This window comes from Pinus tabuliformis, chromosome 5_2 (assembly GCF_031772625.1).
Source record: "Pinus tabuliformis cultivar Carrire ecotype Pingquan chromosome 5_2, CPIR1, whole genome shotgun sequence".
NCBI classification, from domain to species: domain Eukaryota; kingdom Viridiplantae; phylum Streptophyta; class Pinopsida; order Pinales; family Pinaceae; genus Pinus; species Pinus tabuliformis.
This window is the reverse complement of record NC_142306.1, coordinates 441,114,985-441,138,182: the sequence shown is the minus strand read 5'-3', so window position 1 is coordinate 441,138,182 and position 23,198 is coordinate 441,114,985. Positions and strand designations below refer to the sequence as shown.

The 23,198-nt window shown below is 39.0% G+C and overlaps 1 protein-coding gene across 1 annotated transcript; it reads right to left on the bottom strand.

Annotated features, from left to right (window-relative positions):
* Positions 1 to 552: 552 nt before the first annotated feature.
* LOC149159565 (GTP-binding nuclear protein Ran1B-like) lies at positions 553 to 19,878 on the bottom strand. The gene is made up of 5 exons (XM_089434343.1): positions 19,667 to 19,878; positions 1,287 to 1,376; positions 998 to 1,177; positions 831 to 908; positions 553 to 723 (listed from the first exon to the last, which is right to left on the bottom strand). Exons 1-5 carry the CDS (start codon positions 19,876 to 19,878, stop codon positions 654 to 656), a joined length of 630 nt encoding a protein of 209 aa, XP_089290469.1. The 3' UTR covers positions 553 to 653.
* Between the last annotated feature and the right edge of the window lie 3,320 nt (positions 19,879 to 23,198).

Sequence of the window (23,198 nt, the reverse complement as noted above, 5' to 3'; positions counted from 1 at the left end):
AGCTTTCCATCTCCTAGTTTTACTATGTTTAAAGAAGAATCTGTAGACTGTTGAATGAAAATGACTTTAGATTTAGACAATGTGAATCTTTATGGAGAAATCAATCGAGAGCCCAATTAATGAAATGGTGATACCTTTATGTGTTCAACAGACAACATACCCACAAGAATACCCAGGCAGGCTTGATAGCCACAGTTATCAACTATGTAAACCAATTTCAGAGTTAAAATAAATCCTCAGACATAGCTAGAATTTTCAGAGAAAGTTTTAACAAGCCATAATATATTACAAGCAACAATCATCGCAACTAGCATTTCCCCCAACAGTACACAACGAAAGGCACTTGAGCATTCTTGAAATATTTGAAGAGTACAAAAAGTTCTTGTGCAAAATGTGCAAGAGTATATAACGGAAAAAATTGTCTTAGCATATAAAAATAGCTCTGTAATGGAGTTGAACTAAGATTGCTTAGCCAAATCCATCGATGAAAACATATGCACAGTAACCAAATCATATATAGAGAGATGCAATAATGATATTCTAATCCCCAAATACAAATCATAATTAAATGTCGGAACTCAAGAGCAAACTCCAATGATACAAAACTAATTGAATCCGCCAATCCCTAAATATGCAAAAGCATCTTAACAAAGCTATTCAAAAGCATCATCATCGTCATCTGGAAGGGGTTGGGCCACAGCTGCTACAAGTTCTGCCTCGTACCTGAAAACATAAAAGATTGTAAGCCAAAGTTTCAATCTTTTAGAAATGGAACAAATTATTTCAATAAAAGTTAACAAAAAATAATAAGAAAATAGCATTCTACTTACTGCTGCTGGGTTGCAAGGTCTATCTGAACCTCAGGAGGAGCAAGAGCAGGTGACTCCACAAAATGAATGTTTGGATCCCTATAAAAATAAACCATTATATAATCAATACAATTTTTTTAATATAACATTCATATTAGGGAGCATCAGAAACTAGATTAAAGGCTCACCCTGAGAGCTTCCATGCCAAATACAAGAATGGCTTCTCAAAGTTGTAGTTACTTTTTGCAGATATCTCATAGTACTGAAGATTCTTCTTTCTATGAAAAGTAACTTGATTAGCTTTCACTTGCCTATTCTTCACATCAACCTTGTTTCCACAAAGAACAATAAGAATGTTATCACACACCCTAAAATTCACAAAGATATTTAGCTAATCGGTTCAGGCAGTTGTGCCACTACACAATTAAGGAACCTTCATTTCTACTTAGAGATCCAACCCCTCTGTAAAAGAGATACCTGCAAAGATCTCTGTGCCACGTTGGGACATTCTTGTAAGTCAATCGTGTAGGAACATCAAACATGATAACTTTACATTTCCCATGAATACTGCAACAAACAAAATCCCAATCAGTAAATAAGAAGGAAACAAATAAATGCTTAGGCAGACCCGAAATTAGACGAGTGAATGGAATCAACTCAAGACCAGCATTACTCAGTAATGGCTTGCAGCCTTTGGGCCGAGCCCCTTTCTTTAAGAGACATAGGTGTATATAATTAGAAAAAATAAAAAAAAAACAACATCTGCTTGTTGTAAACTATATCGACCCTAATCTAAGGCAAAGATTATTGCAGGTTGTGTTAAGATGCGGTAGAGAATTTCCTCTGTAATAAGGAAGGCCAAAAAGCGGAGTGGCGCAGCTGGAGACCCGCTCTATGGACATTATCTAAGCCAAATGGAACACTCGAAAAGGAAAAATGGGTTTGGAATAGAATGGAAGAGCAGGTTGGTAGGGTTATTCTCTTGTCCGCGTTTTAACTCTTTCTAGCATACAAGTATTAATAACCTGGAAGCAATCAGGAATTAATTCAAAAGAACACTGTAATTGAGGGGCAGGGTTCGGACCCTCTCAACAAGGGAGGTTGTAAGCTTAGGGCATAAGACCCTCTTCAGTCAATTACATAAAACATCATATAAACCATATAGGAATGTGCAACTAAACCAAACAAAAAACGTGACAGAGATAAAAGTTGTGCAATACTATGAACTCATAAAACAAAAACAAGTACAAATTCCTGTACAGAAAGGCTGCGGTGTGGTAACCTTTAAACAAGCACAAACGAGGAAAAAAAATTATTTCGTTAAAAGCAGTATACCCTCACAATAAATTATAGTCCAGTAAACAAGGAGCCTAATATGCCGTGAGAAAAATAAGCACAGGTGTGCGTTAAAATATATATACAATTACAATTGTCCGAGCAGAGGAATTGCAGTCGGACATCCAAATTCAAGAGTCTAAAATTACATTTGTCATGTCCATGGTAACTAGAGCCTGGAGGGAACGAATAACCCTCCCCACCCTGGTTCAATCAAAAATAAAGGTGACCTAGAGGGTTACCCTCCTCTAAACGCAAGAAAAACTCTGAAGCAAAACAGACATAGCCGCGGCTGGTAGGATTCCCCATACCTGGAACTCAGAACAAAACGAAGGTGGGGTTTTCCTTAGTCTTTAGGCCGTGTGAGGAACGGGTGCCTAATCTATACAAGGAGCAACCCGAATAGCACATGTTAGACAACAATAGAAGTAATGCAAACCGCAGTAAAACAAAAACTCAAGGAATTTATCCTCGTGCTTGCCAAGACACTTACCACTAAAGAAAACTCCGGCCAACGAATGAACAACACTCGTTCCAGTGCTGTAGGAGGACCCCATTGCCGAATAACCCTGCAGACGCATGATGCATGAGCATAATCGAGAAGTTTATCAGTAAATCGAAAAGAATGCATAGCCAAAAGGTTATAAAAGGAATAAGGCATTATGCGGTTATCTACCTGAAGGGTTTGGAAATGAATCCTCCGGCATTTGAACAGGGTCTGTGAGCTAGGCTCTCCGAGATGGAACACATGGACTGAACCAGAGCAAAGCCGCAGAGAAAGTTCCCAAAAAAATGATCCCATCACCCAAGGCAAGCGTTAGTTTAGGCAGCAGCCCGCGGAGATGATCTGCCACCGTTGGATTACGAAGTGTGCCCTCCACCGTTGATGCAAGGCGAAAAGACTGGACAACCTGCCAGCCTCATACAGTACGAAGCAGAGCAGGAGATAATTCTCACAGTAATGGATAAGGGGTGCCACGTGATGGCTAAAGGGAAAACGTAAAGTTACCCCCAGAACCATTGTCGGGTGGTTAACATGCGTCCAAACCATATTACAGAGATTTTTATTAAAGTTAAAAAGCAGTACACAAATCCCTTAAACCATACCCGTATGACAATTGATGTGCATAAAGTGACATAAGGTAAATGAATCATAGGAAATTGTATATATAATTCCAAAGGGTAATCCCAGGTATGTAAAACCTTATGACTATATATATATACATATATATCTATATATATATATATAGATATATATATATATTATTCTTGAGAAATGGGGTTATGATAGTACATCATGAGATTGTGATCTTAACCAGATGTCTGGCAAGGCCAGGGGCTCGTTTGCCTCATAACCGCTTTAGAGGCCAAAAAAGAAATCCAAACGCCTTGACTATAGGTTTTCCAAAAGCCAATGTGGATAAGGAAACATCAACATTAAATTCTTTATCCATTTCTATATGATATTTTCTTGGGGAGCTTAGGCTTTCATAATAAATTTTATTGCAATACATGTTTTGCTCTGTATCGTCACTCGTTGTTCAGGTTGTGGCGTTGGGGAATTACATAATTCATATTGTGTTGACTAAGATTTTCTACGTGGAAATAATCCTTATACCCTCTCTTGGAGTGTTGTGTTTATTACATTGGCGAAAACATTGGTTGCATTAGTGGCAAATATTCACTTATGAAGGCAAATCTAGTTAATCCTCCTCCATATGCTTAAAGTAATCAACGGTGAACATTGTCGCATCCTCAAGATCGACGAAACCTCAGAAGCATCATATGCATGATGTTTATGCTAAGACGAGCCCCAAAATGCGATTTAGTCAAAGTCCAGAGTACTTCCAAAAGCCGAATCAAAACCGCATCAAAAATCCCATGAAAAGCTCGAATAAAATTTGCCAAAATTTTCAAATGAATTTGGTGTCTAAAACTCCTAAGCCTGTAAGTAAATCGAGTTAGCTCCATAAATTAAAAAAACAAATCAATTTTGAAGCTATAAATCAACTTTAAAACCCTCTTAGCCTCCTCAAAATATTAGATGGGTCTTAATAGAATCTCATTTTAAAATAGAGGTTGATACTTCAAACCCTAGCCATTTGTGTGAAGGAGGAAATGGCTAAAGATGAATTCAATTTTCTTAAAATATGGCTTAGATCTACCTGCAATAAATATATTAGATGATTGAATTTGAAATCACAACCTTTCCTCTTTAGATATGTAAAGCAAAACAAAAGATATGATGACCCATGGTGTTCCACAATTTTTTATGGGTGATAAGGTTTTAATTTTGAGATAAATGAGTCCTTCCCATGATACTCTCATGCCAAATGTTGATATGCTCATTATTTATTGGAAATAAAGTTAGTTAATATTAAGGAGGGAAAACAACATTGATAATCCTCTAGACTTGTGAACCTTTTCTAACTTTTATGACCTGATCAACGAAATGACGTCACACTCCTAGATTCTTCTTATAAATGACTTGATTCCACCAAACATACATACTTGAAATAAGCTATTAAAACAATTTATATTCCATTTATAGATAAGGGATTCTACCATGATGATATACATGAAAGTTGATAAGGGCCAACCCTAAAAAAGTCCTAACACAAAAAATGCATATAGAACCCATTGCATAAAAGATAAACCAACAAATTGTTGATACATGTGGATATCCAAGCAATGAATCCTGTATTAAACCCAAATTTCTAAAGGAACCCAAACATGAAGCTATGCTTGACACAATTAAAGACATTTTCCATATCCAACTTAAGGATCATCTAGGTTTCCTCATTATTCATACTAAAGGGGATAAATTCATGTATAAGGATGATATTTTCCATAATTTGTCTCTTCCTCACAAAATCACCTCGGGATTCTAAGATAATCTTAGGGAGTATACTTTTTGATATATTAGCAATGATTTTAGACACAAATGGATTATTTTCATGCATAATATTTGTACTCAAGATATCTTGGCTCCTAGTTTCAATATATAGGGTGGCATAGGGGTTATATGCTACTTCTTTGATCTTTTCATTTGGACTTAGTGTCTCTCCTTCATTGGTGCTGATTTCCTTGAGTTTCTTTTTCTTCAATCATTAAAGAAGGAGTGACTTATTCCTACTCCATGAGAATTTGATTTCCCCATAGTTTATATTTGAGGTAGTTGATCTCTTTACTCACTAATTGATATGAACCAACCAACCACCAATGAACCAACCACCCACTTGCTCTAAACTGAAGAAACAAGGTGAAGAAGGAGGGATCTTAGAGCTAAAAATTATTGAAATGAATAAAAAAGAAGAGTACCATAACCATATTGTTTAATCATATAAAAAGTGATTTTTTAGTGATCTAATCCAACATAAGATATAATGAAGTCACATACTCATGTGTCTATATGTCAAGTCTTGAATCTATTTTATACCTATTAAAGGTGGCCATATTGATGTAAAATGATGTCATAAGTATCCACAAGATTCTTAGAACTAGTGGTATAGTGTTTGGCAATGGATGAATAAGCAAGAAAAGGGGGAAAGTATCTAATAAAAATATGGTTAGAGTACGCATCAAATTCCCCATCCTTGAATGTAGTGGTGGTTTACACAGGGCTCATGAGAGAATATGGGATGGAGGGTAGATTGGCATGGTCAGAAAATGAGAGAAGGGTTTTATCTACTAAAGGAATATCGGATGGAGGTTATGTCTAAGTTCAGGGAGGCTTTTATCTTTTTTGACAAGGATGGAGGTGGATGTATTACAACAAAGGAGCTCAAGAAAATAATGCATTCTTTGGGTCGAAACCCCAATGTATATTGGAAGTGGTCCAAATGTTTTATATTCAATAATCTAGTCTCGAATACAATCAACCACAAAAGAGTAGTTATAATCTGCCTGTAAAAGCAACATATTAAATACACCATTCCAAAATGATTTTTCTGAGGAGAATCAAAGAAATAGATGACTTTGGCTATCCATCGCCTCCATACATAGTAAACAACAACCAGGCCCACTCTGTCCTTTATGACACATTGTCTCATGCCAAGATGAAGCCAAAAATATACATTTACTAATATTCTTAAGCAGAGTGAAAATATGAAGCCAATATACAGAGATTCTCTGAAGGACTGCTTGAACTAGAGTCAACTTTCCTCCTAGGGAGAGCCACCTCTGTGCCCATGATAAAAGTTTACAGTGGATTTTCTCTATAAGTAAACTCCAATCCTTAATTCCATAACAATTAGGTTGGAGCATAAATCTAAGATTTTCAAAATCTGCATCCAATGCAATGGAGATAACACCAAAATTATGATAAATCTCCAGTACTAATGCATCATCTCGGTAAGCAAAAATCATATGAGATTTATTATTATTCATAAGGAGTGAAAATATCGATCAAAAGAGGTCAATATACCAAATAGTAACACATCATCGACAAATATCAAAGGAGTAGTTGTGACTTGTCTACTACACAATTACATTTAATCCATCTACCTCCACACCTGCAACCAAAATTATTGCCCTTGTGAATTTTGTGACTAATTCTTCCACAATCCAATATTTTATCCTCAACGTCTTCTTCTCGCAAAAGTTGTCATAGATACTTTTAAGTAGGGATATTGTCTACTAACAAATATTCTGTAATTTGCCTCCACCATCCTTGTAGAAATTATGGTGTAGAGTTGCAACTACTTATGAAGTTTTAATCAAAATCACAAGACACAAACCTACTCTATTGCTCTCTCGAAGTTAATTCACACAAGTTAACATCATCCAAGTTGTCTGTTGATGTGGAAATTTGAATTTTTTCAATTTAATCAAGGAAAAATCAAATTGAGAATTTCTTGCTGCATTTTTCAACACATAGTTCATTGGAATGTATTACTTTCACTATGAACTTGGCATAGTTCACATGTTAAGTTCATAAGGTTTTGGGCTGATGTGGTTCTATGTGTTGTGTATATAAATAATAGGTGTCCAACTCTTGCTATTAGAAACAAGACTCCCTATGAAATGTGGTATGGCCACATTCCTTCGGTGAGGCATCTCAGGGTTTTTGGTTCCTCATATTATGCCTTCATACCTAAGGAAAAGATAAAAAAACTCAGTGCAAGGAATCAAAAATGTATCTTCTTTGGGTACTCATACCTCCAAAGCATACCATCTCTATGATGAAGTGAATAAGAAGTTTATAATATCTAGAGATGTGATCTTTCTTGAGTCTTCCAAGACTGACAATGTTGTTGAGTGGTAGCTTAATTGTTTGGATATATTCGAACATGCAAAGTATTTTCAAGAGTTTGATAGTGATATTCCACATCTCCTTCTCTTAGCTCTATAATTTCTATGCAGAGCCTTGAAGAAATCAGGTTGAAGGAAATTCCTTCACCTGCTTTGTCAGGAAAGAGCTAAGAGACTATTGGCAACAGGTAGCCAAATCTGACAAGCAGTGAGGGTACATGCAAGATACAAAGCAAGGATTAATGCAAAGGATTAATGCAGAGGAGTGTACTTAATACATACATATCATCAAACATCTTTCATTCCACTTAGGATGCCTTGCATCATGCCTGGTTAGTCATAAGATCATGTTGGTCACAACCTCAGTAGCTTAAGTAAACAAGTGGTAATACTCTTCATCTTCTAAGCTATGTAATAAACAAGTGAAAGAGAGCAAGACATGTAGATCAAACACATGGAATGACTTTCAGTTCTTGCAACCATGAATGTCATTGAAGACAGAATGATATGACAGTGATAAGCAAACTTTTAAGCTACATTAAGAGGTGCATTTCAAAAGACATGCTTTGTTTTCCATACCTAGCCTCCAAAGGGTTATGCATCAGATGGAGTCTTCACGTGGTCCTAATATTCTATCATACCTTAGGTTTCTTGGTCTTCATGTGGTCCTAATATTCTATCATACCTTCCAGTGGTACCAACTTTGCATGGGGTAGCTGATGTTGCAAATATAATGTTGAGCAGCTTGGATGGTGTAAGAGGATCCGGATGGGTCCCAACGAAACACATCAAGATCATTATTTTTGATATAGTGTGAAAAAGGGATTGAAGGACAGAAAGACTTGCATTAAGACTATTGGGTATGGCTGGGAAGGCCCAACCTGACCAAAGAAGGGTGTGAGGATCCCGTTGGGAGATTTGGTCCAGGTAATGAATGCCTGTTCTTTCAAAAAAGGAAAGGATAGGGTGGACTCTCCCATGTCTATTTATTGGCTGCTAACCCATGATTCTGTCTACTCCAATATTGATGCTTGCACCTCCCTTGGGTATTTTTGAAGTATTTTGAGCAATTAGTGGAATTGCTCTCTTGCATAATCGCCAAATTTTGGAGGATTCTCTATTGGGAATATCTCGATCAAGAAGCTGTTGTATAGTAAAATTGAGGTATTTAATTTCCAAAACATTTTTCCACCATGTTGGGAGTCAGTAATGAGTCTCCAGACAATTTTACATGCAAAGGCTAAATTGAGAAATTTAGGAGATCTAATTCCAATACCTCCTCGGTCTTGGGGCTGGATCACCTGCTTCCAATTAATCAAGTTGAATTTCTTTTTATCATTTCCCCCCCCCTGCCATAGGAATTATGGAAGAACAATTTCCATTTTATTGTGGAAGGAGGCCAGAGCTTGAAGAAGAGAAAAATGATATAGGGGGAGAGAAGATATACCTGACTTAAGAAGAGTGAGGCAACCAGCTGGGTTGAGCCAAATAGATCTCCACTGATGTACTTTTCTTTTCATTTTGTCGACTATTGTGTCCTAGACTTCTGCTCTCAAAGGTCCAGCACTTACAGGCATGCCCAAGTAAGAGAAGTGAGTCCAATCATACTTGCACGTGACTCCAAACATGATGGCGATATTGTGAAGCACCTGTACTGTTGTGTTCTAGCCATATATGAAACTTTTCAAATTATTTACCATTCCACCAGAGTAGCTCATGTATTTTTCAAGGAGAGATTTGAAGCACTTGGCTATTGTGGTGGAGGCCCCTCCAATCAGCAGGGTTTCATCGGCAAATTGTGAATGATTTATGTTCTTGACCTCGTCCCTAAATTTTATTCCTATGATTAAGCCAACCCTCCAGCTGAAGTCCAACTCTCTGCTGAAGGATTCAGCCATTAGAATGAAGAGATAAGGTGAGAGGGGGAAACCTTTTCGGAGGCCTCTGGAGGAATGGAAAACATCTCCCAGTCTGCCATTTACAAGAGGGGAGATCCATGGCCCCGAAATTCAAGCTCGAATGAGGTTGAGAAAGCAGTCATCAAATCCCATCTTCTTCAAAGCTGCCAAGAGGAAGGAGTGTCTCACTCTGTCAAATGCATTGGCCAGATCAAGCTTGAGGATAAACCCTTTCTCATTTCTGGTTTGACTTGAATGGATGGCTTCTTGCACAAGTAAAATGGAATCAGTTATTTTTCTGTTGGCTAAGAATCCCCCTTGATTTTCGGAGATGAGAGAATGGAGCAAAGGCTTTAGGCGGGTAGCAATGATTTTTGTCAAGATTTTATAGGAGGAGTTACATAGTGATATGGGCCTGAAACGAGCAAAGGAAGATGGCCTATTTTCTTTGGGGATGAGTGCTAGATGAGTATCCTTGGTATATCCTCCTATTTTTCCTTTTTGTTGGATCCAATTGAGAATTTTTGTCAAGTCCTTTTTAATAATTCCCCGGATTGCTCGATAAAAGTAGATGGGAAAGCCATCCAGTCCCGGGGCTTTCTAATGGAGGCCCTGGGGAGAAGGATGCAGCTTGGATTTCTAGGGGAGGCTTTGGTTTTGGGCCAGACTGTTTGGGGTTTGCTTTCCTTTTTTCTGACTTGTTCCCATGTGTCTTCACTGGCTTCAGCATTTTCATTCATTTCATTTTCTTTTAGTTTACTACACCTATTAGCAAAATGACCATATTCATGGCATAACTTACATTTGAACGAGATTTTTTCATAGTCCAGCTGTTGAATATGGGTCCATTGGTCCACTTTGATCTTGATTGCTTCTGGAAGGCCCTTTCCTAAGTCGACTTCAACACAGATCCTTGCACATGCGTGCATGTTGTCGTTTGGTTCGCATCTATCGATGTATTCTCTGACAGCGTTCCCAATGGCTTTGACCGATTTATCTCCCCAGTAATGAAGAGGGAGATGGGGCAAGCGAACCGAAACCGGGACTGCATTGAGTATATCCATTTCTGGGTCGAAGTTAGGGGACCATCTGTTCAGATAGAGACCTCTCGAATCCATGAAGTAGGGACCATTTCTGAAGATGATATTCCGATCTTCTTTGGTTTCAAAGAGGAAGGTGTAGTAACCCCTTCCACAGAATCTTATTGCAATTTTTCCTTGGATGTTCATGTTCCAGTTGCACTCCACCCATTTCTGTACAACTCTGGGAGAGGGCCACAAGCTAGTAAATTGTCTAACCAGGCCTCTCTCTGCTAGAGAGATCACTGCCTTCCTTGGAAGACTAGGGGGAAGGGAGATTTCTGGGATGTCAACTAGTTTCTTGATGAACTTTGAAGCTGTGGGTTTGTTTAGGATGGTAGCATTTTCAGAAATGAGAGAGGCGAAGATCTCAACCTAGTCTTCATTGTCTTGCATTTGAGAGGGGTCGATCCCAACCATGGAAAGGCCAGAAGGGAGCCAGTCGCAGCACTGGCCAAAGGACGAGGGCAGAGCCCGACTACGAGGGTGCCAAGGAGGAAGACTAGAGACCCATCAACAGGGGCTGCCAGGTGGGAGGCATGCGAAGGGCCACAGGAGGCGAGGTTGCAGGGGCACGGGAGCTCCGGTTCAAAATCTCATGCGTGATCAAAAGGTCGACATTGGAGCTTGTACATTTTTGCGCCTTTTGGTGGTGTGAAATTTCTCCATGTCTCTGTTATTAGGTTATGAAAATCGTGGTGATTCAGCCAAAAGGCTTCAAAGTGAAAGGGCCTGCGAACATTGTCTCCCAGTCTTTGCTAGTGAAGCCCAATAGGCCAATGGTCCAAGCCAGAGAGTGGCAATATAGAGGCCAAGAGATCCCGCCAAGATGTATTTCATTATTAGAGATCAAGAATCTGTCTAACCGAGATGCAATTTGGTGGGCATCTGCATGCTTGTTGTTCCAAGTATAAATGCCATTGTTGAATTCCATATCTATAAGTTTGTTGTTATGAATGTAGTTTTTGAAGTGTGTGATTTCACAGTCCAGCTTGATCCATCCTCTTCTTTTTTCCTCCAATCTTTTAATCATGTTGAAGTCCCCTCCTATGATCCAAATTGGGTGGGATATTTCTAAGTTGATCTGAGTTAGGGTGTTCAGTGTGTCTACTTTGTTTGTTGCCTCCTAGGGGAAGTAGACATTAGTTCAGTGTCCATGAACATTTGTCCCTGTTAAATGAAACTTGGCCTGAATAAAGTATTTACTAGAATGTATGTTGGTAAGTGTTATAGCTCTATCATCCCAAATGATAGCTAGCCCTCCCAAGGCTCCCATGGCTTCCACCGCCACTTCTTTGCTTCCTGGCCAAGCTTTGGCAAGGATTTGATCCAACGTTGTGGCATTACACTTGGTCTCCTGCAAGAAGAGAATTTGAGGCTTTTCCTGTTGTAGCATGTTCTTTATTAATCGTCCCTTCCCCGGGCTGTTGAGCCCTCTAATGTTCCATGAGATGAGCTTCATGATTCACGATTGGGAAGGGGATTATAGTATTTGGTGAGCTTGGAGTATCTTCCAGATTCCAACAACATCTCCCCTATGCAGATGTTTCTCTGAATATCGATTTTCTGTCCTTGTTTCTTGTTATCTTTGAATATATTTCTTCCATCCCACTGACTACTAGTTTGGATGCCTAATGATCTTCTCTTTTTTGCTCTTAAGAGAATTACTTCTAAGTTCTCTAGCTGTCGCTCAGGAATTTTGTCATATTCCTTTTTCATACAAGCCTGTTCAAGTCCCAGTATATCTAGATCTCTAATGTCGAAGCTCTTCGGTTCCTCTTCCATGTGTTGTACTATTTCCTACTCTGCCTCAGTATCATCCACAATCATGAGCTACATCTGAGTGTTATCTACCTCCATACCTTGAGCAGTCCTTTTCTGCATGTTACTGGGAGAGGGTGTTTTGGTGTCCACGGGTTGATTAGAAGTGAGGGATTTCTTTGAGCTTGATGGAGTAGAATGGGCGGAAGTCTTAGGAATGGCTTCAGGTTGTTTCTGATTATCTAAAATATGAACCTTCGACTGGAGCGGGATTTCAAAGCTGTTGCTTGTTGAAGGCAAGGAGGTATTGGTGACAGGTTTTTTGACTGAGGTAGAGGGCTTTTTATGGGTCTTTTTTTGATTGGGAAATTTTGTGAACCCATCCGGGTTGGATTTGTCCATTAAAGGGGTGGTCGTGGATTTCATATTGGAGGGACAGTCTCGGAATAAATGGCCCAGGGCATGGCATTTTCGACAGCGGAATGGTACATGCTCGTAACCTATTGTTTGTAACCATTCATAATCATCATGGTAGAGGCTTACCACGTCTGGGAGAGCTTTGTTGAGGTGCATGTATACACAGATCCGCGCATAGGAGGTGTATCTCTTCAGATTTATCTCCTCTTCCACTTTGATGAATTCGCCTAAACCATTCCCAATGTCTCGCAAAGAGTCTTCGTCCTAATACTCCAGAGGGAGAGAATAAAGACACAACCACATCGGGGCCCAGCTCAGATCTTCTTTGTCCGGGTTAAAGCGTTCGATCCATCCTCTTAGGTACAGCCTTGCTGCGTTGAATAAATATGGTCCTCCATCCAATACCTTGTTTCGGTCCTCCAGACAATTGAAAATGGTAGTAAAGAAGCCCTTAGGCCCTAACTTTCAGTGTTATATGCCCTTTTGGATTCCATTTGGTTGTGATCCAGCCGTGCAAATATCTCTCCGTTAGCCAAAGGCCTATGAACTTTCCAATCAAAGCATGATCCCAGATACAATGGATCTGAGTGTTGATGCACTGACTTGGGAGCTCGATTTTGGGCCTGTCAACTGCTACCGGCTTGTAGGCGTTTGAAATCACTCGTGGTTCTTCATTTATGTTGGTATTCGTTGGCGTATTTTCATTCTCTGTTGCTAGATCTTTTGGATGGTCCATCCTGACATTTTCAGTCTATCGCAGGTCGTTTTCCGTATCAGCGGGGGGAGGCATCATGTCCTCCCCCTAAGGTGATTCCATTACATGATAGTTGTTCCTTATTGTGCTATAGCTGCCTTATGGCTGAAGGTTAATGGCAGAATGACGCAGTTTGTGAAGGTCTGCTAGTTGCAGAGCAGCGTCAAACCCTAAGCGCTCCGCTCTCCATTTTCTTTTTTTGACATAAACGGTTAGTTTTTATTTAAAATTCGGCAAATCAGCTGCCGAGGACTTTAACACTGAAACCATGTATTTCCTTGTTACAGTCGGCGGGGAAAAAAGATTTTTCTTTTGAATAGTCCGCTGAATGAGCTACACTGTGAATGCAGATAGAGGCTTGAAAAAGAACTTGATTTGGTTTCATAATGGTGCCTTGAAATTCTGTTGCTTTTTCTTTCCGTGACATAGCTCTGCTTCCTAGCTTGCAGAGAGGAGATCCAATGCACCGGAGTGCCGAATAGTCCCAAGAATCACTGTGTTTTCTTTTTGAAATGTCTGGCGGAGTGTTATATAGTGTTCAAGAATGCCAAGAGCGGTAAGTTGGCCTTGAAGAGGTCCTCGTGAACTCCCCAGCACCTACCCAAATGCAGCAGTGAGTTCCAACGACGAACAAAGATCGAAAATGCCACAGTTGCATTTTGAATTTTCCCTTGTGGATGAGTCTGTGTTTCCTAATAGCAGCCAGCTCAAAATGGTTCGGTCCCGAAGTCTGGAGAATCTGAATCAGCGAAATTCTCAAAGGAACAGAGGCCCAAACAACTCCAAAATTAAGGAATGTTGCAGTCCGATTCAACATCATTTACTAACAGAGATCTCCTGCTCCTGAGAGAGCCTAGGTTGGCTACCAAGTCCGCCTGTGAGTTTAACTTCCTCAGAACATGATAGAAGGAGATTTTGTGGAACTTGGGCAACAGTAGTCTGATTTTTTTGAGGATGGGGGCTAACTGCACCTGAGAAGGGATCTTTTGAGAGTTCATAGCCTGTATAATTAGTCTGGAGTCTCCAAAGACTGAGATGGAGAGGAGATTCCTCTTGATAGCCAGATTTAGATCATGCCACAAAGCAAGAGCCTCTGCTCTGTTGTTTGTTTCATGCCCCAAGCCCCAAGCGAAGCACAACTAAATGGAGCTACCCGGGCTTAAGATAACTCCCCCGCCATCCGCCTTTCCTTGGTTACCTTTAGAGGCCCCATCGAAGAATAGGCAGTGATCATCCAAAGCAGATCTCCATTTGATGAATTCGTGTTCTTCCAAATGAATTTCCCAATGAGAAGGGGCTTTAGCAAGAGGAATGGATCTATTTTGATGAATTGGGACAAGCTCTTTTAACCATTGATCTTCCTCACTGTCCAGAATCATGCCATTTCTTATGGTGGGTTTGGTTTCTAAGGCCTCCCCCAACAGAGCTTTGATCTTAGTGATAATTTTGATGGGTTACAACTCTCCTCCCTAAATATTCTATTTTTCCTCTACAACCACAATTTCTAGCATGTGAATTTGTGGATCCACATCCAGCTAGTCTTGAGAATGCTTTTTTTGGAGAGACAAAATGGGGATAACTTGGCCCAGTTTCTTAGCAGGTCCTGAATATTTCCTGGAAGCTCTATTTTGTCAGGTCCTAACATCAGGACACCCTTCCAAACTTCTTGAGTAAAGGAGCACAATAAGAACAGGTGGTTAGCCGTTTCTTCATCCGATGCACAAAGAGGGCACCTGGAGGGACCTTCCATTCAACGCTTCCTCAAGTTATCTCTAGTGAGGATACTTTTATGCGCCAGAGTCTAGCAAAAGAAGTCAATTTTGGAGAGCAGGAAAAGACCAAATGAATTTCCATTGAGTTGGCTCTGGGGGGACGCTAAGGTTAGCCATCATACTTTTGTAGCCTTTTGCTACTGAGTAAGAGCCTGAAAGAGAACCCCACCCTCTTTTGTCCTTAGAAGAGGCCTTTAAGGGAGATTTTCCTTGGAGCAAATCCAACAATAAATTTGCTTCACCATCCAGCCAATGAGGGACCTCCCCCAAATTCCAACCATAACATATACTTTCTGCATCATTTGTCCAATTTGAGATGTCCCAAAGGGTTTCCAGATTGCTGGCTTGAAGCCAAGCTCTGATATTTTCTAGTTCTGCCATCTGATTCAAGGGTTGATCTCCAAGAATCGAATCTCCCCAAATTTTTATTTTTTCCCCATTACCTGGGATCCAATAAAGCTTATGACTGAAAAGTTTCAAAGCTATGAGACAGAGTTTGAAAACTGGTGATCCTTTGGAAATTCTAGGAGGCTGGTCCAAGCACCTCAAACACTGCCCATGAAAATATTTTTTCCACAGAACTCTCTTGCTCCAACTAGGATTCGTAGAAACAATGTTCCAAAGGAGCTTGGAGCCTAGAACAAGATTTTGGGCTGCCAGATCCCACATTTGGAGACCTCCTTCCAAGAATGGCTTCTTAATAGTGTCCCAATTAACTAAATGGAGCCTTCTTTCATTATTTTTCCCTCCCTGCCATAGAAATCTTCTTAGGAGACCATCCACTTTACTAATAAAGGTTTTAGGGGCTAGTAGAATGGAGTTCTGATAAACTGGGAGACTTATGAGAATATATTTCATAAGGATTACCTTCCCAACATTATTCAACAATGAGGCTCCCCAAGCTTGTATTCTGAGTTTTAGCTTGTCTAGCAGGGGCATCCGGTGAGCTACCTTAGGATTTGATTTGAAGATTGGGATCCCAAGATACTTAAACGACTCCCAGGTCAGGGTTCTTTCCATTTCTAATAGCCTTTTTATGTCTGTAAAATCTTTGATTGAGAAATTCCAGCCATAGATAGTGCTTTTTAGATAGTTAATCTTGCTGCCCGAAACCTCCCTATAAATGTCCAGCTCCTTCTTGAAGGTTCTAGCAGAATTTATGCTAGCTCCTCCAAGCAATAATGTATCATCAGCAAACTAGGCATGATTTATGTCTTTAACATTGTGAGGCATTCTCAGGCCTGGCAGAGTTTGTATCTATTGATACTAGTCTAGCTAGAAGCTGAGCACCGAAGCTTGAATGGCATAAAGAAGCGGGGACAAAGGGCAACCTTGTCTTAGCCCCCTCGAGGCCTGGAAAAATTCTGTTGAATGACCATTAACCAGAGGCGCTATCCAAGGGGAGGCAATGCAAGATTTCACCCAAGTTATGAGAACTTTTGAGAAGCCAAATTTCTCCATCACAGAAAACAGGAAATCATGTCTCACCCTGTCAAAGGCATTTGTCAAATCTAGCTTAATCACCATGCCTTTCTCTTTTCGATGATAGCTTGAATGAATTGCTTCTTGCACCAGCACAATTTTTTCAAGAATATTTCTCCCTTTTATGAATCCTCCTTGGTTTTCAGGGATGATGACTGGCATAATTTTCTTAATACGGTTGGCTATTATTTTTGTTATCAGCTTATAACTTGTATTACACAAAGAGATGGGCCTGAATCTGCTGAAATCGGTGGTGCCTTTGTCTTTCGAAATCAAGGCAAGGAAGGCCGAGTTGGTACTGCCTCCAATCTTGGTGTAGGTCTGAGATTTATAGATCATTCTTAGAAGGTATTTTTTAATTGTAGGCCAGCAAGTCAGGTAGAACCTTGTAGTGAACCCATCAGGGCCCGGGGCTTTATCTAGATCCATGCAATCCAAAGCTTCTTTAATCTCATTCATACTGATTGGAGCAGTCAGCATAATATTTTCATAATCTTGAACACAGTGAGGAATAAGATCAATCAGATAGGCTTGAGAATCGATAGGAGAGTCTTCCGGGGTAGAGTAAAGATCTTTGAAGAAGGAGTGGGCTTCTCACTTTATGCCTTCAAAATATTTAACCACAGTGTTTTGATAGAGAATTTCATTCAATGTTTTGAAGTTCTTGCGTGCTTCAGCTTGCTTATGGAAATAGCTTGTATTTTTGTCTTCGACCTGTAACCAAAGATTTCTGGACTTCTGTCTCCAGAACTCTTCTTCATCCCTACTTGCTCTATGGAGATCTTTTTGTAGCTCTACTTCTTTTTGAATAAGGATTTGAGTTACATCGGAATTCTCCATTGTTAATTGATGGCCTGCTAAACTGTCATGCATCTCCTTTCTTTTGGCAGTGGGCGTTTTCAACCTTTTAGCCCACTCCTTGAGCTCCCTTTTAAGTCTCCTCATTTTTTCTTCCCACAAAAAGAAAGGGGGTCCTTCATGAACTTGCCGGTTCCAGGCCTTGGAGACCACCTCCTAGAATCCTTCTTGATGAATCCATAGAGAACTGAATCTAAAGGGAATGGGGCCAAGATTTCCATCCAAGGAGAGCTCAAGCAGAATGGGTTTATGGTCAGAGGTGTAGTTTGGAAGAATTTTAGAGGTGGCCATTAGACCACAAGTCAAGAAGGAGGATTGGACTAGAAATCTGTCCAGATGAGCAGCAATGTGGCCGGGGCCTATCCTTTTGTTTGACCAGGTGAATTTCCCAGATGTGGACTTGATATCCTCCAATTCCCAATCTAAAATGAAGTCTTCAACCCATTCTCTAGCTGGGTCCCTGACCAGTGAGCCCCCCTTTTTCTCTTCTACAGCTAGCGTAACATTCAGATCACCTGCAATAATAATATTTTATGGGTTGTGCAAGAAAAGATAGGACTGGAGCGAGTCCCAAAAAAAATTTTCTCATATGGTAAGACCGGAGCATAAAGATTGAACATACTTACTTGGTGGCTAGATTCTTTATGGAGGAGCTTAGTGAGTAGCCAATGGGGGAAAAATTCTTCGTGAATAAGATCATATTTGGAGCTGTCCCAAAAGGAGGCAATCCCTCCAGAGGCGCCTCTGGCGCTGACTGCTCTCCCTTGGCCTTTATGCCAGAACGCTTTTCTTGCTTGGAGGAGTAGAAGGTCCTCCAGTTTTGTCTCTTGGATGAGAAGGATTTCAGGCGAGTACATCCTTACAATGTATTTCAAAGCTTCTTCTTTCAACCTACTACCTAACCCTCTGCAATTTGAGCAGACGTATTTCATTATTTACTGGCTTGGAAGGTTGTGGCTCCTTTTGGAGCCTGACCATGCTTGCGCCTAGATCTGGTATTCATCATTCCTTTGAGAGTTTTCTGAGAGCCTTGGAGAACATCCAAATAAGTTTGTTCCTCTCTCTGTTTCTTCTTGGACTTTCAACCCTTGGCCGGCTTGATAGGAGTGACTTGCGAGCTGTCTGAATCTGAGACTCCATCTTCTGAATCTCCCTCAGAATCGGAGCCCAAACTAATGCGCTCCTCGTTTTCTTCTTTTTCCCCTTATTTATCCTCTGATGGAGGAAGAGTTGACTTTGTGTCTGCTTCTTTCACTTCCTTCAACGGGTCTTCTGGTTCCTCTTGGGTTCCAATGGCATCTTTCTTTACCCCAGAGGAAGAACCCTCTTTTGGAACTTCTTTGGCTTTTGGTTTAGGCCGGGGCTTCACCAATGGCCCTGAATTTTTCTTCTCAGTTGGTTTTGGGATTGCCTTGCCCTTTTTTATTTCTTTCCATCCTTCTTCGTCCACTTTGTCCCTGGTTGGAGTTTTTGGGCAATTTTGTTGGAAGTGTCCATGTTCGTGACAGGTTCTGCATTTTAAAGGCAGTTGCTCGTAATCCAATTTTTGATAGTGATGCCATTCTCTGACTGTAATTTTTACTGCTTCGGGCAGTCCAGCTTCCAGATCAACTTCCACACAGATTCTTGTGTAGGTATATTGGCCCTTGTTATCTGCTTTGTCAATGAAACAGCCTAGGCCATTTCCAATCTTCTGCAAGGTGTGATAGCTCCAGCAATGGATCAAAAGATTGGGAAGCCGGACCCAGATTGGGACCTCTATATGGGTATCGATTGAGCGATCGAAGTTGGGGGTCCACTTATTAAGATACAGACCCTGATTTGCCATAAAATATAGACCGTTGCTGAAAACCAAATCTCGATCTTCTTTGGAGGTGAACTAGAAAATGAAATACCCTCTTTCGACAACATAGCAGATTACATTATTTTCCAGCTGGGGTCTCCAGTTGCATTGGATCCAGTCATATGTTATTTTTGTAGAGAGCCAGCATCCCATAAATTGTCCTACCAACCCTCTGTCAGCCAGGGCTAGGTCGATTTTTATCGGTTGGTCTTCAAGAAGGGCGATCTCAGGAATTTCCTCCAGTTTTTTTATGAATTTCAGGACTTCTTGAATCAAAAGTTTCTTCCCTTTTTGTGAGATCAATCTTCTGAATGCTTCTTCTGAATAGATTGGTGGGGTGGGAGAAGGCTCCCCACCCCCAGGCGCACTCATGGTGGTAGCTACACTCCTCTGTGATCGCAAAACCCAGACGCGGACACTGTGCCAGCAGCAGCACTGGCCGAAGGAGGGAGGCAGAGCCCGATTGCGGGGATGCCAGGAAGGATTGAGAGCCCAGCAGCAGGGGCTGCCAGGCAGGGGGCCTGCGGAGGGCTGCAGGGGCCGAGGAAGCAGGGGCGCGGGAGCTCCAGTTCAGAATGCGTGCGCAGATCACCCTGAAACTCAGCGCTGCCCTCCATTTTCATTCGAAGTGAAATATCATATTAAACATAGGTTTGATCTAAAGTGGTCATTGTATTAAATATAAATTTTTGTCTTAAAATATTTTTGTCTCAAAATGCTTTTGTCTTAAATATAAAGTTTTGTCTTAAAATAATTTTGTCTTAAATTGTTTTTGTCTTAAATATAAAGTTTTTTCTTTAAATTTTTGTCTCAAACTACTTTTGTCTTAAATATAAAGTTTTGTCTCAAAATATTTTCGTCTTAAATTATTTTTGTCTTAAATATAAAGTTGTGCCTTAAAATATTTTTGTCTCAAACTACTTTTGTCTTAAAATATTTTTGTCTTAAACTATTTTTGTCTTAAATATAAAGTTTTGTCTTAAAATATTTTTGTCTCAACCTATTTTTGTCTTAAAGTCTATATTTAAGACAAATCAATTGATATTAATTTTTAATGTAAAATAACTAAAATAAAAAATGAGTTTTTGAGACAAAAGATTTCTTTTGTCTTAAAAAAATGTCTCAAAAGTGCCCATGGTGTAGTAGTGCATGAAGGCATAATAAAGTTTGCATGATTAATGGGTTTTGGAGGACACATTTTTATTTTTATATAAGTGAAGATATGACTAGCCACATCATTCACCTTAGAGGGATTTAACTTCCACTTAAAAAATATGACACACTTTTAGATATGATTTTTGGTAACCTCTTGTAATCACCTTTAGAATTAGTTGAATCATAGAGGGGTTTCAATGAGTGTGGTTTGATTGGTATAATTATATCTATAGATTTGATGAGTGGAGTCCCATCTAGTAAAGACATGGCCTCCACCTAGGAAGGGATGGGATTATCAGGTTCGAGGAATGCCAAAAATCATAAAATGTGTTTCAAGATTGCAGATGCCATCTCTTCTCTCTCTCTCCTCAAAATAGAACCATTGTGGAGTACATGTATTAAGTGGAAGAATATGTCTCTAAAAGAAGCTACATGGGAAAATGAATATTGGCATTTGGAGGGCTATGTTAAGGCCCTAATAAGCATTCTTTATTAGTTTATTTGTTATGTTAATAGGTCTATTAGAACATTTCACTATACCATTTCATTATAATTGAAAAAAATGTTGTCTCTGCATGTCAAACATCACAACGAGGGAGAGACCAATACAGGTTAAGTTAGTTTTAAGAGGATGTTGGGAGTCATGTTGTTAATTTACATAGTGTTGGCACATGATAAATTTTGGCAAAATTTATGCCCTGGACATGCTTAGTTTGGTATGCAGAGTTTGAAGATAATTTATGAGGGTCCAACAAAATAAACAAAATTTGCTTTTATACCCAATTTTCAATTGTCCTCGTCAAAGTTTTATTCAAGTTTAAATTAAATATATTTTGAATATAAAATTATTACATTTCAATATTATTTTGGTTTTATATTGTAAATAAAATAATATTTTATAAAATAAAACTTTACCTTACATTATCTTATACTCCTTATTTCTTTCATTTCCACACTACCATTAAAATTACCATATCCATTAAATTCCCACTTCATAATCATATTACATACGTCAAATCACTAGTCAAATCCAAAAGTCAAAGCCTATGGTCCACCCCACACTTAGCTATTAAATTTATGAAATGTAAAATCCTTGAGATCTATGAGTGATTATATCGATGGTTATTGGTATGTTTTGGACCCCAACCCCTCTGAAATTTAACCAAATGGGTGTCCGATTCACTTTTACCAGGTTTTATAGGTGTCATGTTCCCCTTCATTTCAGACCCCCTTTCTAAAAACTACTTCCTACCTATTTGCTCTGAAAACCATTTTTCCTATTCCATTTAAGTTATGGCATAAAGGTATATAAAGAAAAAATTCATATATTATGGAAATGTTTACTAATGAAGGAGGATGAGAAAAGTGTGACTTAGGTAAAAGGAAATTTACAACTACATGGGAAATGAATTCACGTGTGCAAGAAAAAAAATTACAAGAGAAAATGGAAATGTTTACGAATGAAGGAGGATGAGCAAAGTGTGACTTAGGTAAAAGGAAATTTACAGCTACAAGGGAAATGAATCACGTGTGCAAGAAAAAATATTACAAAAATAAAAGGAATATTTCGCGATCATATGTTTATGAAACTAATGTACAGGTACATGTGAAATAAAAGGAATATTTCGCGATCATATGTTTATGAAACTAATGTACAGGTACATGTGAATTTTAATTACAGTTGCATGTGAAAATCAAAAGGAAGGCCAATAGAAACAACACATGGTTTAGGAAATCCATCCAAATATTTACAGAAGCAAAAGGAAATTTACAGGTATGAAATGAATTTACAGAGAAAGTTAAAAGGAAAAACGGACATGGTTTTTTAAAACAACACATGGATTTCAAAATCCATGGGTAGAGAAAACAAGTCATGGATTTTGGAAATAACACATGGATTTGAAAACATGATGGATTTATAAATCCTTCAAATGAATATATTGAAATTTTGATTATGAATTCTGTTTAGAAATATCATTTAAAATATATAATTCCCCAAATATTTTCTAACAAAATAAAGTATTCAAAACATGATAAAAAGAAAAAACGACAGAAATAGAACTCAAAGGCATAGCAGTCGCATTTAAGAGGGAAGTTAGCTGATTTTGTGAAGACAGTTCAACATTTTTCTAGATTTCAAGGGCATGACGATCAATCTCAGACACTTAGACACTAAGGATGAGTACATTGAGGATCTTTTTGTAGATTTCCAACATTCATAAAACCAATTCAATTCTAGTTTAATGAATAGTTCAATGTTTCCAGCAGATAATTTGGAGATATTATTTTATTTTTAGTTATTATTGAGGATTTTATTCTAGAATTATTGTAACAATTTAGGATAGTTTTTACTCCATATATTGTTTCATTTGTAGTAAACAAAGGGTTGGGACTTGTACTGAGAAAGACTACCATTATTATAAATCTGATCACTGACTTCCAGTGGACACAATTAAGTAATACAAGCAAGTTGTTTCAAGATTCTTATGTCATATCTATGTGGTGAAGTGTTTCTTAATGTAATCAGTTTTCTCTTTGTTTCATATGTGTTTATTTTCTCTATTGTTTTAAATAAAATTATGTTTATGATTTGTTTCAAAAGCACCCTATACTAGCTTAAAACAATGTCAATTTCTTCTTCTGAATTTTAAATATAGAATTCTTAATTGCTCCATATTTAAAGTGAATCCTTATCTGTTCTTCCTTCTCCATCTCATAAACTACAAGGATCTAGTAGTATGCCCACCTTACCCTATTTCACTTAAGCTTGATATTTCTACAA